At 38.3% G+C, this 19,069-nt stretch overlaps 1 protein-coding gene across 7 annotated transcripts in view; it reads left to right on the forward strand.

The window, feature by feature from the left end:
- Nucleotides 1–1,032: 1,032 nt before the first annotated feature.
- The window catches only part of PDLIM5 (PDZ and LIM domain 5), a 217,437-nt gene continuing 199,400 nt past the window's right edge, over nt 1,033–19,069 (forward strand). For 6 of the 7 annotated variants that reach the window (XM_059376090.1, XM_059376110.1, XM_059376119.1 and 3 more), the window contains exons 1-2: nt 1,033–1,135; nt 4,324–4,461. In XM_059376090.1, the coding sequence (XP_059232073.1) occupies nt 4,366–4,461 (96 nt within the window). In that variant the 5' untranslated portion in view covers nt 1,033–1,135; nt 4,324–4,365. The other variant, XM_059376100.1, reaches the window with a different exon arrangement.

The following is a 19,069-nucleotide window of genomic DNA, read 5'->3' on the forward strand; positions in this document are numbered from 1 at the left end:
TTTTCAATGGTGAAGAGAAATGTAATCATACATTAAATTTGTGTCTTAGGTATAATTAAGTTTTGTTTAACACAGTGTTTTCTTTAACACAAATGTTACCCTGCTTCAGTTTTAAAATGTCAATTAAAATTATATAAAACAAAAAATTCAGGGCCTTCGTCCTGTAGCCATATTTCAAATGTTCAATTCCCACACGTGGCTTAGTGGCTACCGTTTTGGTTGGAACAGTATTGGACCTTCTCCTCTAGAAGGCTGTTGTACATCAAGGGAATTCATGGACCCCGTGAAGTTCATCCTTGCTTTATATGCCCTTTGGTTAAAAATTGTCCTTTTCACTTCTTATAACCCAATTCACAGTTTTAAAAAAATTCAACAAATTACTTTCCATATATTCACTGCACATCCTTTAAGTGTGTTTATGAATAAAATCCTCGGGCTAAATCCAGCAACTTTACAGAAACTGAAAAGTGTGCTACTGATTTTTTTGGACTTACAAAATAAAGAGGATATACTGGTTGAACAGCTTTTGGCCCTTGCTCTCTATCCCTGTCTTCTGGAATGATCATAGAGCTTGACTTCTAGTTATTAGGGTTACCGATTTTCACCTTCCTGACAAGCAAACTTCAGGGTCTGCACTTCTTTGGGCACGGAAAGCTCTCTCCAAAAAACAGGCAGTAGTCGCTGAACTTGCATAGCTAGGGATTTAGCCAAAGCCCTCTTCTATTTTTAGCCAGAACAACTGCTTGCCAATTCAAAGTTTCTGGAGAGAGAAATGCGTCCATTACAAAACAGACACGCGGAGCGTACCTCTGCCAGGTACTGCCCGAAATCCCCTGACTACCCCCACCGAAACTCGGTAGCTCCATTGTTTTCCAGCACTGGCTTCAGCTCGCCTAAGCAAGCCCGCGCGCCAGACTCCTGCGTACCCTGCTCCGCCCGTCTGGGGCAGCCCGGTCGGGCCGGGGGCGTGGCCGGGAGCGGGGCGGGGACGGAGGGGGGAGCGTGTCTCCGCCTGGGGGCGGGGTCGGGGAGTGCAAGGAGGCGGAAGTTCCCCGGGCGGTGGGGACGGCGCACGCACCCCGAATCACTTGTCAGCGCTAGTAGGAGGCGGAGGCAGCGCGGCGCCGCAGTGGAGGTGAGTGACCGCCGGTCGGGGATGCGCTGCTCCTCTATCCCGCAGGGAGGAGGGGGAGAAGCGGTCTCCCTGCGCCGGGTGCGCGGAGGGAAGCCCAGCTGGGGAGCAGGAGGGGGCGCGCCTCGCGCGGGGACGGCTCCTCAGGTGCTTTCTGGAGCGGCGGAGGTGAGAGTGCCGCGTGGGAAGAGGAGCTCCCGGGGAAGGGCGGCGCGGGAGTGGGCGCAAGGCCAGAGGGCGAGCACTGGAAGTTCCTGGAGCTCGGGTCGGCCGGGACGAGTGTGGCGGAGGCAGGGACGTGGAGCTCTGGGGCACCCCCGCAGCGACCCGCCGGCCAGCCGGCTGCCGGGAGTCGCCGGGCGTCGCCGGGCGCCTACTTTGGCGTCTGGGTACACCCACCTCCTGCAGGGGTGTAGGGAGCGAGACTAAACGGGAAAGGCGTGTTGCTGTTTTTTTGTTTGCTTTCGCGCTGAGAAGTGTTTATTTCCTTCCAGGTACTTAAAATTGCGTACCTGTTTGGGGAAACAGCCGGGCGACCAGAAATAAAGCTTGTTTAAAAAAAAAATCTGTCATAATCGCCAGATTTATTAAGACTTGAGTACTTGTTGGGGCTTTTGTAAGACTGTGCGTTCAGTGCATTTGACAATAAGTGGAAAAAGGAAGGGCGTCTGGACAGGGCAGAGCTAGGAAAGAAAATTCGTGGCTGCGTCGACAGGGTAGGTCTAGGGTGTGATCGCCAGATCCTATCCCAAGTCCGCCTTCTGACGGTTGAGGACGTCGGACCTGCCAGCCACGGAAATAGCCGGCTCCGGAGCCTTATTTGGCAAACAGGGCTAGGCGTGAACCTCTGCTGGAAAATTTCGTGTCGACTGCTTTCATCATGTGCCTGTGGCTTTAGTTCCTCAGCTCTATCCCCATTATCTCTGAATTTGGGGAAAAAGAGAATCTAAAGATACTGCTCGTTAATTTCAGGCCCTTCTTGTCACTTTGAGTTCTCCTTTCCCCCCTTCCCATTCACCGAAGAAGCCGGCGTAGAAGCGTGGGAAATACCAAGCTTCCTTCTCAAATATTAAAGCGAAGACATTGTTTAGACTTTCCCTAAGAGAAAACCCCAAACTGTACGGGAAGGTCCAACATTTTTTCGTGTTTGAAAGCAGAATAGGCAGCTCACTATTTCCTCCCTGCTTAGTATTTTAGGAGGAGCTTGGGTACTAATAACCAGATGGGGGAGACCTGGAAAAAGCCAATAACAGTATTACCATTGCATAGGGATCAGAATGTTTTAAGGCAAATGAAGCTAACAGAGAGAATACTAGAAATGACAGTGGTTCTGTAGTGTGGCTGTGACCTTGCCAGTAAATTTTAATAAATGAGGTCAAGTTATGAAGGGAATTCCCAAATAAAGGGAAGTTGTATGTACATGGTTTGATATATAAATTGCATACATTTTCTTGTAGGAAACAGTGGGTCCAGAGGAAGTTGAGCCTAACTTTCACATTGTTCTCTTGATACAAGTTAAAGATTAAGAAAGGAAGGGGGCAGGCTTCTTGTGAAATATCTGTTGGCTTTACACTCTTCTGATTTGTATCATAAATGCCAACGTCAAAACAGTCTTTCTTTACTAGTTCTATGAAAATATTTTATTACAGCGGGAAAGCAGTTAAATTATGTGTGACTCTTAATTATCTTACTATGTGGTGTTCATGGGTATCTAACAGTTTGACTTCTGGCATGGCCGTTGGGTCTTTTTAGTGCGCTGTGTATATTACATCAGTACTGAATGTGTATTAGCTATGCCTGTGGAAAGCTCATTTCATTTCTGGGTAGGTACTGTACAGATTTTTCACTGGCTTAATTTTTCTTTAAGGACCAGACTTGAAAGTTTTGCCTCATTTTCCCCTTATGAGAAGATGTAATCTGTTTGTTTTTTAATATTCCCAATGGTTCACAAACCTACATGTGCCAATATTAATTTGGTGTAATGGGATCAAAGTTTTGAATGGTTAAAAAAATGGAAAAATATTTAAAGACAGGTAATATAAGGTAGTGATTTAGTCTAACAGCACAGATTTTCCAAGGAAGTGTGTCTTCAACAGTTTTTTTTAAAAAATGTGATTTAAAATGATTAAATTATACATCCACTATATTTTTAACACTTTAAAGGGCAAAATAATATTGTTTCGTAGTATTACATTTTAGAAAATACCCATTTCTCCCAATTTCGCCCACTACACATAACCATCATACCAACCAATACCAAACTCAAAGTCACACTTTTTAAAAAATCCTATAAAAGTAAAACCATGAGAGTCATTATGAGTGCACTTACAGCAAAACAAAAAAGAGCACTGAAGTGCTGCTGCCTTTCTAAAGCTCCAGTTCCCTTTCATGCATTGACCTTCTATTTCTACCCCATTTAGTCAGTCTCATTCACTGTGTGGTTAATGCTCATTCTTTGCTTGCTTTATGTGATGTGTGTATAAAATAAGAAGCAAGTTCTCACTGAAATATCACTGTGCTGCTAGAGGATTGCCTATCATTGTCTGTCTAAAGGAAAAGTAAATATTGCTCTAAGTGTTGAAAATACCATGTCCTTCTAAGAGGAAATGCAAATTGTCGTTTATGATTGGAGAGAATAGTTTTGTGCATTAAAAAACACTTCAAAGAGTTTTGTATGTGGAAAGCATGAGTGAGAGTCTACAGATTCGCAGTCCTTTTCATATGGGAGAGTAGCTTTGAATTTAAGGACTCTTACCAACTGCAGGTGAAAGAATGCATGCGGTAGAGGGGAGGGGAAAATCATTTTGAATTAAACCTGAAATAAAATCTTATTCTTTCTCCTATGTGTAATGAAGTGTTATAAAGTACTTTGAGTTAAAGTCTGTATGCAAGAAGCCACAAATTAGACTGTCGCAAGTTATAGAACTGATCAAATGTCTAGAAATAGATTCTCATGTGGAATTTTTAGACCATGGAAGTTGGCATCAGTTTAGAAATTGTGTATTAGCTCATAGATTCCTATTCCTGAAAAGACTGTAATGAGAACTTAATGTAGACTTATCCTCAGTATCTTCTCATACCCCCGAAACAAAATACTGAACATAATTTAGTTGAGTTTATATTAAGTACAATTAAATAGGTAATGGGGCTTCAAATAAACATTTTGTTAACCATCTAATTTTCTTTCACAGTTTCTTTCGTTTTCTGAGATTGGACTTTGAGCTATCAGAGCCATGAGCAACTACAGTGTGTCCTTGGTTGGCCCAGCTCCTTGGGGTTTCCGGCTGCAAGGTGGCAAGGATTTCAACATGCCTCTGACAATCTCTAGTGTAAGCAAACTTCACAGATTTTATTACAGATGTTCATTCAGTGCTTAATCCTGGAAACTTCAGGGCTGAGTTGTTGAATTCTCTGGATAACCTGTACTCATTACAATTGCTTATGGGATTTAATCTCGGAAAACTTAGTTATGTATAATAAAAGATGTGGAGGGGAGGTAATTTAGCAAGGATAATTGATTTCAGTTGAGCTTATTTTCGGTCTCCCCCATCTTATTAATAAGGAAATGGAGAGCATTTAAATAGGTGGTAGACTTCAAATATTTGAACTGTCACTAATTTGGGGAATCTTAACCTTAGTTTCTTTATATGTAATATTAGAAGGCTGCACAATGGGATTTTCATTGTTTCTTTCAGCTCCAGAAGCTGTTAATTAAAAACTGTTGATTAATATCAAATAAAATGACTGTTTTGGGTGTTATTTCCTCCGGTCACTTTCTGGTGAAGGTGATAGTCAACAGTAGAATTGCCAGAGACTGCTTATATTTGAAGAGGGATTGAGGGCTTGGATCTCCTAGATAGTCAGCTTATAAATAATTGAGATTTTGTTGTTTACTACATTATTGATTTAGTTTGAATGTATTTTGTGTATACAACTTAAGGATATATTTTCATGATGATGATGGTGTTTTTTTGAAGCATGACATATGTCAAGCACTGTTTCTGCTTGCTATTAATTGCTGGCTTTTTTTTCGTAGTCAAATAGGAATGTCCACTCCCCTTTTAATTATATGAGCATGTTATACACACTGCTCCGTGTCTTTTTTTCTCAATAATTTATCGTGGAGAACTTTCCCTAAAGGTTTTTGTTTTTGTTTTAAACAACTATGTAGACTTCTCTTGTAGGGAAGTAACATACATTTAACCAGTCCCCTATGGAAAGGCATTTATATTGTTTCTAGTATTGTTATTTCAAACAGTGCTGTGGTGGATACCATATACGCATAATTTTTTATGTGTATGTATAAACACAGTTGACTCTTGAACAACACAGATAGGAACTGTGTAGGTCTACTTACACAGGGATTTCTTTTCCAATAAATATATATACAATACTGTAAATGTATTTTCTCTTCCTTCTGATTTTCATTTTTCTTTTTAAGATTGATTTTTTTTATTTTAGAGAGAGTGAGAGAGAGCACAGGCAGGCTTGGGGAGGGCCAGAGGGAAAGGGAGAAAATCTCAAGCACACTTCCCAATGAGTATGGAGCCTGATGCAGGGCTTGATCTCAAGACCCTGACATCATGACCTGAGCCAGATTCAAGGGTCAGATGCTTAACCAAACCACCCAAGCACTCCCTTATGATTTTCTTAATATTTTTTTCTAGCTTACTGTATTATAAAAGTACAGTATATATAACATGAAAATATGTGTTAATAGATTCTTTGTTATTGGTAAGGTTTTCAGTGAACAGTAGGCTATTAGTATGGTTAAATTTTGGAGGGAGTCAAATTGATGCAGTCAATGCCCCAACCTCCATGCTGTTTAACTGTTATGTGTGTGTGTGTGTGTGTATACACATGCATATATATGGACACATACATATACAATTTCGATAGGCTGTGTCAATTTATACTTTTGTGCAATGCACAAGAATACCTTCTATTACTCCCCACCCCCAACAGCCTTGCGAGCAAACTTTTGGATTTTTGCCAAGTGTTTAAGTGCATCATCTCATTTATTTAATTCTCCTGTCAACCTGTGAAATAGTGGTACCATACCCATTGTACAAAACCGTGCTATGAGCTCGCATGGCTGGTGTGGAGGAGCTGGCTTTCAAGGATTTATGTATGCTGCTTCCCTAATGATAAATTTTATCTACATATTGTTTCTTTAATTAGGTGGTTTCTCTAATCAGGAGTTTTGGAGGCTGTTGTTTTAATAACATATGTGTGTGTGTATGTGTTGTGTGTGTGTGTGTATACACATACACTGCTGCTTATATATACACACACCTTAATTTTGAGAGATTAAGTTTGTAACGTGTGAAAATAGCTAAAATACAGCTAATCCCAATTTACTAATGGAGTTTTCCTTGTTTCTTGTCTGTGGATTTTTTAAACAGTTTATTTTATTTTATTTTTTAAACAGTTAACTTTAATTTACCACCAATTTCTGTCTTGATTCCAGTTAATCAGATTTTACAAGGAAATGCATATATGTAATCCAGCCTTTAAGTTTTAAGACCATGGTTGGATGAAATTTTAAATGGAAAGCATCCATGTGAAAATGGGTCTTACGATTTATTCGTGTTTGAGCAAGGCAATTTTTTTCTCTTCCTGAAGATCTCTTATGAGGAAAAGAATGATACCTTACTATTGTCTTGTTTTTATGTTCTGTTAACATTATTAATATTAAGTTTGAATATCTTACTTTATAAATAATGGACTATAGAAGTTATTGTTTAGTTTAAAATGCATCCAGTTTTGGTGGGGAAGAAGTCCAGAAACAAATTGACACCTAATGAAACAAACTAAATCACTGTGTGGTTTGGTAGTAGAAATGCAAATGTGCTGTGTAAGTTTTGTGGTACCATGCCTTTAAAAGAGTTTTCTGTGCTTTAGTTTCCTGGCAGACAATTTGAGGCCTAGCTCCATGTTGTGATGCTGATAAAACAGAACACTGTGTACATACATATGTGCCCTCCCTTGGCACAGAAGAAATGCTTTCCTTGTGTAGACAGAGTGCTAATTAAAGGATTTTGAACATACTGATTAAAAGAGACTATGGTAACAAAGCTGCTGAGTTATTTCTGTTCTCTTACAAAAGTCTCTGCCATCTCCTGTGACCTTTTTGGGCCTTGTGCAGTGGGGCATGCAATTCATTCTGGACTGGAGAGGATGGGAAGGGGAGGGGAGGAGAGAAGGGAATGTTGGCTCAACTGTGCTGCTAGGCTGTTGGCTTTCACTGTAGTTACTTTTAACCCCTTGTGTGGTTCAGTTCAAACATGCCTATAACATTGCCTAATAAAGACGTGTGCCTAATAACTAATTTATATTGTTGTAATAAGATTAGTAATGTTACACCTTGTCTTACTTAGTTCTCTAGTTATATTTATTCTGCCTTAATTATGTAAAATTATTGGGAAATATTTCTGTGGTCACTAAATTGTTTAATTAATGTGTCAAAAAGTAATTAAAACTTAACAGCATGCCTTAAAACATTAATTTAGGGCTTCTCATATTAATGATAGGTATGAAATTATTAGCAAGGTCGGGTACATTGTATTCTCTTAGCTCTTATTTTTTTACAACAATATTATAATATTAAGAAGAAAAAATATTTTGAGATTTGCAATATCAAATGCCCTGTAATTATGGGTAACGTAGGAGTTATTTTTTTTACTTAGAGTCTACTGGAATTGAAAAAGAAAAAAAAATCACAAGTTTGTGCTTAGTTGGGAAGCTGCATATTTATGTTTAGAGTCCAAAAGCATACAGTTTTTTCTCTGTTCATTTGTTGCTATGTCCAGCTCCATAGGGCTATTTACATTCCCTTATAACATTGGAACCCTGTGATAGCAAATGTATATGTCATAAGTAGACCATTGGCTGGGACCTGAACATTTCTGTTTTCCTGAGATTTTGTTGTTATTAGCATGTGAATATGCTGGGTGTGACTTTGTGTTTTAAAGAATGCAAACTATACATTTTTTTCTTGCCAACTATACAATATTTAACATTTCACATAGATTTTCCCATTATCTATGGTGTACAAGTTTTGACTTCTTTTTTAGTAGGTGGGACCGTTTCTAAGACAAGATTGTCTTAGAAACTTTTAAAAGGATCCTCACATTACTGTAACTATATAATCACATGTCATTGTCTTCAGTTTCCTATTCTTAAAATGGAGTGCTGGCTACAACAGTTTGTAGGCCGCCTTTTTATGACCCTGTATTTATGGAATTGCCTTGAAGCCATGGAATGTGGGATGGGTTTCTTTGTAGCAGTGTGGGTGATTGGTCTTTGCCAGTATATTTTATAAGAAGAAATAGGAGACTTCTTGCACAATTCAAGGCCATATTTTGGCAAGTTGATGTTCCTCACGATGGAATTACAGGAAGGATGATATATTTGTGAATAACATCTTTTAAGTATGGCATCTTAAGGTTACAATACTCTCTTTTGTGTATTCTGATTTATGATACTAGAATTTTTTTTTCTTAAATGTCAGTATTTGAATTTCCTGAAGATGAGCTCCCAATTCTCCATAAAACATCTACATTGTTTCTTCAGATAAGAATGAGGTCAAATATTTTAATACAAATTAATAGTAATACAAATAATGATTTTGATTCTCAAGAGTTAGGAGAGGATTAGTTGTTACCAACTCAGACAAGATTTTAGTTGGATTTAAAAAGCAAAGGAAATTTACTACTTTCTGGATTATGGAGCTCGGCTTGGGAGTATAAGATAGAACAGAGAAAAGACAGCTGTGAAACATTTTGCCAAGAATTCATTTATTCAGCAGTTATAGGAATACTTTCTAGAAACCATTTAAGAAGGTATAAAATATTGGGGGGTAAAAAGGTTGGGGAGAAAAGAATTAAGTGCCGTACTAGACATTGTTAAAGACCTATCACAAGACAGTATTTGGTGAAATTACAAAGATACAGATAAGTGTTTCTCAGTTTCAGTGGGCTTTTTTATTTGCGGGGTCAGCTTTCTGCAGGAGAAATTAATTGAAATGATCCTTGAAGGATGAAATTTTAATACCTCAAAGTCAACATTCTCTGTGTTGGTTTTCAGTAGAAAGTGAAGATGAAGGCTTTTCTTGCCATTGCTTGACTTCGAGCAAAGCTGTGAATATATTTGAGTGATTCTCCAGACAGTCCAGCTGCAGAGTTTCCCTCCTAGAGGAGGATAGAAAGAGACTTTCAGTCCTCTCAAGCTGAAATGGGAGAACCATCCTACCTTGAATAAATGGGCCCATTGTTAATTTTAAGCTGTTGAGTATTTTCTTTTACAGTCCCTTCCAACTACTCTGTCATTATGCCAAGTTGGAAAGTTAAGGATTTAGTTTGTATAACTACATAATGTATATTTCACATGTATGTTCATCTTCTGCTTTTAAAATATTAATTACCTTTTTTGTGGGGCACAGAGACTGGCTTTTTTTCCTAAGTGGTGATTTTCTGTCATTGCGGTTACAAGGTAAAGAATCTCAAGCTAATTCTGAAGATGTTTTTCTGGATTGTTATTTGTAAATAAATGAAAAATCTTATCTGTGTTTGGTTGTAAATTAGTAGTTCTAGAAAAGGGGAGCTTGATTTTTCAGATTTTAATGAATGTTGGGCATTTTGGAAAGTTATCTGTTAAAATAAGAGGACTTTTACTGTCTGTAGGCCTTCTGTACGTGATGGAGGAAATAATATGGAGATTGGGCGAAGTAAGAATAACGTATTATTTTACTTTATTTTTTTAGAGAGAGAGAGAGAGTATGCATGTGTGGGGATGGGGGTAGGGTGTGGAAAGGGCAGAGGGAGAGAGAATCTTAAGCAGGCTCCATGCCCAGCCCACTGTGGAGCCAGATGCTAGGTTTGATCTCAAAACCCTGAAATTGCAACCTGAGCCAAAATCAAGAGTTGGATGCTTATCGGACTGAGCCACCCAGGTGCTCCAAGAGTAACATTTTAAACCCAAGTAAAGGATATTTTTACATAACTTGTTCACCTACTTACAATTAGGTATAATATCTCCTCAAACTGAGAATATTGAAGACTGTGGACTTCAGTTATTTTTGAGAACTTTCAGGAAGAGCTTTTCTTTATAATGGTTGTTGGTCAGGTTGCAGTGTGAATATACAGTTAACCAGTTGTCTTTGTCCAAAATATCCTCTTTACAGTAGTTCTACCCAGAGTCCCATATACTATAAGATCAGTCATGGCCTTTTCTCCCAGTTATGACTGCACGGGGGAAAATACCTGATAGGAGTTAGTTCTTTCAGAAGCAAACATTGCTCTGGACGAAGAAGGTGTTGTTGCTTTGGTGTCTTGTAAGGGTTAATTCTGTTTCAGTTTCAGTAGGTGAGACTCTAGGCCTTTATTTAAATTTTGGGATACAGAAATATTGACTCTGTAATATAAAATGTGACAGAATAAGATCCTAGCATGTGAAAGACTAATATATGCATACATTTGCAAATAAAGGACATAAGGGAATGAAAAGAGCAGTTAAGGAGCAGTGACTATGGTGACCGTTAACTTAGGTATTCTAGGTGCAGAGCCACTCCATAGCCCTGTTGGGAATTCAGGTTTGGTTTTTAAATTATGAAGTGGGATAATCACTTTTTTATCGTAGATACTCTGTTTTTTTATTAAGTGGGTTTTTTTGTTTTTTGTTTTTTTTTTTTTTTGGTAATAAGATATTTATGAAAAGACACAGGAGACAGTTTTGAATGAGTGTTTAAAGTTAGGTTTGGGAGAATTTTTTTTTTTTTAAGATTTTATTTATTTATTTGACAGAGAGCACAAGTAGGCAGGCAGAGAGAGGGGGGGAGGCCGAGCAGAGCTGCTCTCTGCTGAGCAGAGAGCCCAATGTGGGGCTCGATCCCAGGATCCTGAGATCATGACCCCAGCAGAAGGCAGAGGCTTTAACCCACTGAGCCACCCAGGTGCTGCTGGAAGAATTTTTTACAATATTGTGATTCCTGTCATTCCCCACCTTATTTTTTTTTCTTGTTTTATATAAGTACAGTTATCTACCCTACTGTAAATAACTCTTTTTTTTTTTTTTTAAACAACTGATGTTGTGCCCATTTTGTGTGATGATTAGTGGAACAAAGTCCATCAACTTCTTTGGCATTTAGTACTTGAAGCCAATCTAGATAGTTATAACATGTGACCCTGATAGGCCTACATGGAGGAGATTAAAATGGACTGGGAAAGTTAACAGGAAGGAATGGAAAGGAGCACATTAGATGGAAGGAGAAAAGAGGCAGTTTGAAAAAGGCCACAATGGGATCACTTACTTACTGGGTCACATTTGTTACTCAACAGTCTTCTTAACCTTTCACACTTCCCACTTTTTTTTTTTTTTTTTTAAAGATTTATTTATTTATTTGACAGAGAGAGATTACAAGTAGGCAGAGAGAGAGAGGAGGAAGCAGGCTCCCTGCTGAGCAGAGAGCCCGATGCGGGACTCGATCCCAGGACCCTGAGATCATGACCTGAGCTGAAGGCAGCGGCTTAACCCACTGAGCCACCCAGGCGCCCCACACTTCCCACTTTTAAAGTTTGGTTAATTTATACTTCTTTTTAGGTAATACATTCATATAGTTTGAAATTCCAGAGGTACAACAGGATATAATGGAGATTCTCCTGTTGTCCTGCCTTTCATTTAGTTTTCCTGGAAGCAACCAGTTAGCAGTTTCTTTTGTATAATTTCAGAGATGATCTGTACAGATACATGTATATACATATATATATCCTTATCACCCTCCTTTTCAACTCAGACAGCATCCTTAAAAACTATACTTTTGGGGGGGCATTTTGTTTTCTTCACTTAACGCCAAATCAGTAAATACGTCATTCTTTTTGTATAGCTGCATTGATTGGATTTATCATAATTTATTCAACTGGTTTTACTGACACTGCAATAATTTTTACATTTGTATATATGTCATATATATGAATGTATCTGTCAGATAAATTCCTAGAAATGGAATTGCTGAGTCAAAGGGGTAGATACATTTATAATTTTGATTGATACTGCCAACTATCTCTATAAGACACTCCTACCCATAGTATAAGAATACTTGTTTCCTCATACCTGTGCTAACACACTTTTCAACAGACTTTGATCTTTTCTGATCAGATGGGGCTCTTTCTACTTTTTTCCTTTTTATAGCTCTTAATCCCAAGTAGTCTACCAAGGATTTTCTGTTTTAAAGTGGTTCATTGTTTTTCATTTTGCATGAGAACATATGAAATAAAAATGTGCTGCTCTTCTATAAATGACACCATTAATTTCCAGGGATGATGTTCTTTGAATTTTTTCATAAGGAGTTGTGATTAATAGTTACCCTCTATCATTTATTTCCTAATTCTTTTTTAAAAAATGTATTTCCTATTTTTAAGTAGATTTCCTCTCAGTGTTAACATATTACTTCCAGTTACATGTGAAAGATTTTGTTTGTTTTTTGTTGAACAGTTTTTGGCATATTGCCTTGTAGATTTTCTGAAAAATTTAAGCAAATCACATTTAATAGAGTCATGGTTGTTACTTTTGGAGTTTCTCCTGGAGCCTGATAATATTGTGGGATTTCAGATCTTCTCTAGCTCCCTTTAAATGATGTGACAAGGAGACCTTTATGAGCTGTTCACTATGGCCCTGGGACATAGTAAAATTCACCCCTAGAAAACTCACTGTTTTCATTATCAACCTTTTATTAGCCAGTGGAGCTTAACTGAAGTGTTACATTTTCAATAACATAGTAAATCAGGCATTGTGAAGGCATACTAACATGAGGCATAATGTATTTCTTCATTTTACCCTGGTCTGAGCAGCAGAATATGTGTGTTGGTAACCTTGGTGAGAAAGAGAATAAGGATGCCAGGGATGTTTGTGTTTATGTGGTTAAAGGGGATGTGGAATTTCCCTTTCATGTGTTGCTGTAATTTTTTTTTTTTTTTTTACGATTTTTTAAATTTATTTGAGAGAACACTAGCAGGGTTGAGAGGGAGAAGCAGGTTCTCTGCAAGAAGAGATCATGACCTGAGCCAAAGGCAGATGCCATAACAGACTGAGCCACCCAGGTGTCCCTTAATTCTTAAATATGGGAAGTGGGGCGCCTAGCTAGCAGTTGGTGGAGTATGCAACTCTTGATGGGGTTTGGAGATTTGAGCCACAAGTTGGGTGTAGAGATTACTTAAAAATAAAATATTTTTTTAAAAAGATTTTATTTATTTATTTATGAGAGAGAGAGAGAGAGCATGCATGAGTATGGTTAGGGGAGGACAGAGGGAGAAGCAGACTCCCTGCTGAGCAGGGAACTAGATGTGGGGCTTTGCCTCAGGACCCTGGGGTCATGACCTGAGCTGATGGCATAAGCTTAACTGACTGAGCCACCCAGGCACACCACTTAAAAATAAAACCTTAAAAAAATATATGATGAGAAGAGTTTGGAACTTGCTCAGAATTTGCACCATTTTTTATTTGAATTCTGTGATTTCTTAAACATTTTTTTGTTCCAGGATCCAAAAATTGATTTAACAATGGCCGTTGTTCTTCATAATTGTTTTGGGTAAATTTTGGCTTACTAAAATTTTGTTTTAATGACGTTAACTGTTGAATGCCATTTACCATTTGTTCTATCAGGGATTTAAGGGTTATGATGTGGTTCTGTTGAGGATGCAATAATTAGCCTATGTATTTCATAAATGATTTCTGAGATTATAACTTTTATAGATAGTAAAATTAAAAAGTTTAGTAGGGTTGTATAATGTTAGCCAGAGGAGGTTGTGGATATGTTCTGAAAGTATTTTTCTTGTTGAGAAAAGGTAGTGGGGGACAAATGTCCTTTAGAAAACAAATGCTCTGTCCCTTAACTAGGAATCTTTAAAGATGTTCTGGAGAAAGAAGTTCATACATATGTACAAGTATTATTACACATGTAATTTTCATGATTTTGGACATTTTCTTGAATGTTAGTAGAAGTGCTACTAACTTCTAAATCGTCTACAAATAGTTCTTCTGATCTTTTCATAGTAGGCATTTCTGTATACGAACCTCTCCATCTAGAAGATTCTGGTTATTGGTATTCAATTCTCAGAGTGATAATTGATATTTTAGTAGACACAGGTGTTTCCAGACTTTGTCATTGGCTTATCTCCTTGTAGTTTGGTTCTTTATACTCAGGCTGGCAGTTTGCCCAGGTAGAAATTCCTAAATCCTGCATTTAACACATTCCTGTCCTATTTAAGAACATTTAAGGGTTTCCTGTTTGTTGAATTATTGCTTGACTCCTCTGCCTGGCATTCCAGCTGCATATAAATGGGTCCCCTTAAAACAATTGAGCTTATGGTCCAGAATGCCCATTTTGAACCGTAAAGTCCTTGGTCTCTTAAATTTTTTGTGCTTACTACCTTTGTTTCTTCTTACCTTTAATCCTCTAACCATCCTTCAAGGCACATTCATATACCAAGTGCTCTTTCAGATTTTTGACTACTCCAGCTTGCTTGGGTCTCCTTTCTTTCCTATATTAAACAATAAAAACAATGATGTAAATAAGCTGACATTTATTGAGCCCTTGTTATTGTGTAGGCCCTGCTCTAATCGTTTTGCACATGTTCCATTATTTAATTCTCATTAATGATCCTCTGAGAAAGTATGATTTTAAAAGGAAGAAAAGTTAAATGACATTCCCAGAGTTAAACAGCCAGTAATTGATTAGGCTTAGGATTTGAAACCAGTCAAATTGAATAGTAATAATGCTTTTAACCAGTATACTCTATTTTCTGGGAATAGATGACCGTTTTCACTCCTGACAATCAAGTTTTTGTATTTCTTCTTTTCTATCTTTTTAAAAAACATTTTAAGTAATGTCTGCACCCAACCTGGGGCTTGCCCTCACAACCCTGAGATCAAGAGTTGCATGCTCTACTGACAGCCAGCCAGCCGCCATTGTGTGTGTATACATGCTCTAGAATAAAAGACTTGTATAAATGGGAATAACTGAGATTATTAGGAAAAGATACGACTGGTTTCCAAAGCAATTATTAAAACCATCTAAGAGATTTTAAAAATGTAGACTCCAGGCCCTAGACATTGAATTCAGGTTGTTAAGGGATTTCTCACATGCTGTCTGGATGTTTCTCGTCTACCATTGACGTTCCATTTTGTACATAATTATTTGGGAACCATATATGTCTTTGCTTTTTAAAAAAACTTTTTTTTATTATGGATCTTTTGCTACTTAGATCATTTCAGCAAAAATTAAAGGCTAAGTTACATGGGGATTGTCACTGACTAAATAATGTGACAGATCTACTTTTCCCCAACCACCAGGCTTTTCCCATTTTTCAGAGTTCAGTCACCATAGGTCAAATCCTTTTTGTAAATAAATGACAGTAGTGTTTGGTTCTCTTTACAGTGTTTTAAGTATCTTCATGACAAAGATTTAGAGGGCTGAAGTTGCCATACTACTTATAAATTTTAATACTATAAAATTTAATAATGTTGAACTTATCAAAGACTTCTTCAGGAATCTTTGACTATACTTGGTTTTATTTTACACCTCATTACTAACCAAATGGTAATATGTTAAAAAAGAACTAGGTACAGTTTTTTTAATCCCATGAACCAGAGAACAGCACAAATTTTTTCTCCTCACGTTAGGTTTCACAGCAGTATAGTTAAGTACATTTATATAGGTCATATACTTTGTTAATGGTGAACTGCTCTCACCAGGGGGCGAGAAAACTACTGCAGCGTGGGTGGAGTGGGATCGTTCTAGAATCCCCAGTTTGTGTTCAGTAGCTATTGGCTGATGATCGTAATGATAATAGAGGACAGATGGGATGCTGGGTTGCAATTGCAATCAATTTCCTTAGATTTGTTTTGTTAATGTACATGACTGATAGAATTAACTGATGAAATATTTTTGTTTTGTTTTTAATTCTAGGCAGGGTTTACATTTCTGGGAAATGTCCCAGAGGTTACATCATATAATAACCACCTGCCTCCCAAGGTCTTTCTCTGTGTCAGTCAGAATTTATTTTCTCTAAGTTTGACCCAGTGGTTCTGTTTCTGTCTTTTAGTTTCAGGTACAACAGAGGCTAACCCTTTCTTTCTTAACAGCCTTTCAGATAAGTGATTGAGTAGTATTTCCCTTTTAGTCTGCTGGAAATTATGTAGGAAGCCCTTTCTTCTAATGTTTCATGAGTTTGCCTTTCATTACAACCTTGGGCATATGCTTTTAAAAGTTTTTTTTTTTTTTTTTTAAAGATTTTATTTATTTATTTGACAGAGAGGAATCACAAGTAGATAGAGAAGCAGGTAGAGAGAGAGAGGGGGAAGCAGGCTCCCTGCTGAGCAGAGAGCCCGATGCGGGACTCGATCCCAGGACCCTGAGATCATGACCTGAGCCGAAGGCAGCGGCTTAACCCACTGAGCCACCCAGGCTCCCCAAAGATTTTATTTATTTATTTGACAGAGAGAGATCACAAGTAGGCAGAGAGGCAGGCAGAGAGAGAGAGAGGAGGAAACAGGCTCCCTGCCGAGCAGAGAGCCCGATGCGGGACTCGATCCCGGGATGCGAGATCATGACCTGAGCCAAAGGCAGCGGCTCAACCCACTGAGCCACCCAGGTGCCCCGCTTTTAAAAGTTTTTAAATGTCTTTGTATGACTCTCAGAACTGAATATAACACCTAACATCTCAGATATATTAAGAACAATGCAAAAGTTGGGGCGCCTGGGTGGCTCAGTGGGTTAAAGCTTCTGCCTTCAGCTCAGGTCATGGTCTCAAGGTCCTGGGATCGAGCCCCGCATCAGGCTCTTTGCTCCGCGGGGAGCCTGCTTTTCTCTCTCTCTCTCTCTCTCTGCCTACTTGTGCTCTCTGTCTCTCTAATAAATAAATAAAATCTTTAAAAAAATAAGTGAAAAAAAAGAACAATGCAAAAGTACAATTATTAAGTCAGGAAACTGATTTTTGTGTGACTGGATGGTGGAAGGTTTAGACACTGCACTGGGCTGTAGGCTTGATGGAACTCTTTTGTACAGTTTGAAATTTTTACAATATGTGTATCCTTTGTTTAAAAAGAGAAAACTAAAGCTGGTCTGTGCTTTGTAAATGTGCAAATTCAGGCTTGTCTGGACATATATGGAAGTTAGGTGAGCCTAAGAGGGGCAAGTGTTTATGTATGGGTGTGTGCTCTTTGCATGAAAGATCAAGAAACCACATGGGTAGGAATTCAGGAAACATAATTGAGTGTATTCAAGCATAGTCCTTGGAGATTTTATTATTACTTTTAATTGTTATCTTTTATGAGACATGGGTAGATTCTTGGTAGAGCAGGCTATATCCTCTTGGTATCATCTTCTGGCACTGCCCTTCTTCTGAATGACTTGTGCCAAAGCCCTGAGACAACAAGATGTAAGTCAGCACTTATTTACTGATCTCTTACTGTGTACTGGCCCTTGGGTATATTGGGTCAGTCTCTATTTTCTGACCTAAAGGCATATGGAGAATGATATGAAATATATGAAGGAGTTTAGAAGTAGGAGAGGACGTATATATAATCAGATCTAGGAAGAGAACACAGTAATGTGCATTGACCATATAGCCTGTGTCAGGAGCAGGGATCTTCTAGACTAAGATCTGTAGAATCCATGGAGAAGACACAAAAGTGGCAATGGCAGGCAGAATTTATGATATCTACCTCTGGGCATGGAGTCATTTGCTCATTTTCATTATTGAGCACCTAGGGTGTGCTCAGTATTGGCCGCAGTACTGAAAATACAGAGATAAGCAAAACAAAGCCCTTTGTGTTTTGGACCTTATATCCTAGTAAATGGACTGATAGTTAAAATATATAAATAAATAAGCAGTGTAATTTTAATAAGGTAATGTGCTAGGGAGTAATTGGGAGAAGAGGACGAGTGTCTGGTGGTAAGGTCTTTACCTTTAAATTGGGTGGTCAAGAAAAGCCTCTATGACTGAGGAGGCAGCATTGATTTAAGACTAAGAAGCCAGGGGCTCCTGGGTGTCTGGGTGGGTTAAGCCTGTGCTTTTGGCTCAGGTGGTGATCACAGGGTCCTGGGATTGAGCCTCGCATCACATTGCATCCATCACATTGCATCGGGCTCTCTGCTCAACAGGGACCCTACTTCTCCCTCTGCCTCTCTGTCTACTTGTGATCTCTCTCTCTCTCTCTGCCTTGAGACAGGAAAGAGCGTGGTGTGTTCAAGGAATAGAAAGGTGGCCAGTGTGCCAACAATGCTGTGAGCAAGGAGGAAAACAGAGTGGGATAAGGTAGGTCTAGTGTCAGAATGAGCGACGAGGTTCACAGTACTGAGGAGGGTAACATTGGGAATAATCATGGGGCAACTCCTGGGGAGTTAAGAGGGATTCTGATTCCTTTGGATTAGAGCTGATTGATTAGAGTGTGGGTTACTATTACTGTGATCTTATCGTATCTACAAACTGGTGTGTTTTATAAATTGGTTTTGGTTAAAGTTTCTGGGAAAGAATTCAAAACAGTTTTTGAGCAAAGGAGTAAATATATAACCACCCAAAGTGGCTATTTGGAAGTAAAATACTCATTTTAATATATGTTTGTTTTGAAAGTTATTTGTAGTTACAAAATATATGTTATTATTTTTTCATTGTTATTTGCACGCTGATTACATTTTTTTGTTATTTTGTGTTCTTTCAAATTTTCTTTGTAACTCTTAAGAAGCAGTTTGTTGCCCAGATGGCTTCTGTTTTCATTTCCTTGTGATGTTATGACCTCTTCTACTTTAATAAAGAAATGTTGCATACACACTGAGGACTTGTTTACAAATTATGTTGGTAACACTTTTGTTAGAGTATGCCTCAAAGATAAAGTGAGTGTTAGGATGTTTATTCTAGATCTGATATGTTGAGCTGAAAAAGG

The sequence above is a fragment of the Mustela nigripes genome, chromosome 1 (genome assembly GCF_022355385.1).
Source record: "Mustela nigripes isolate SB6536 chromosome 1, MUSNIG.SB6536, whole genome shotgun sequence".
Taxonomy (NCBI): domain Eukaryota; kingdom Metazoa; phylum Chordata; class Mammalia; order Carnivora; family Mustelidae; genus Mustela; species Mustela nigripes.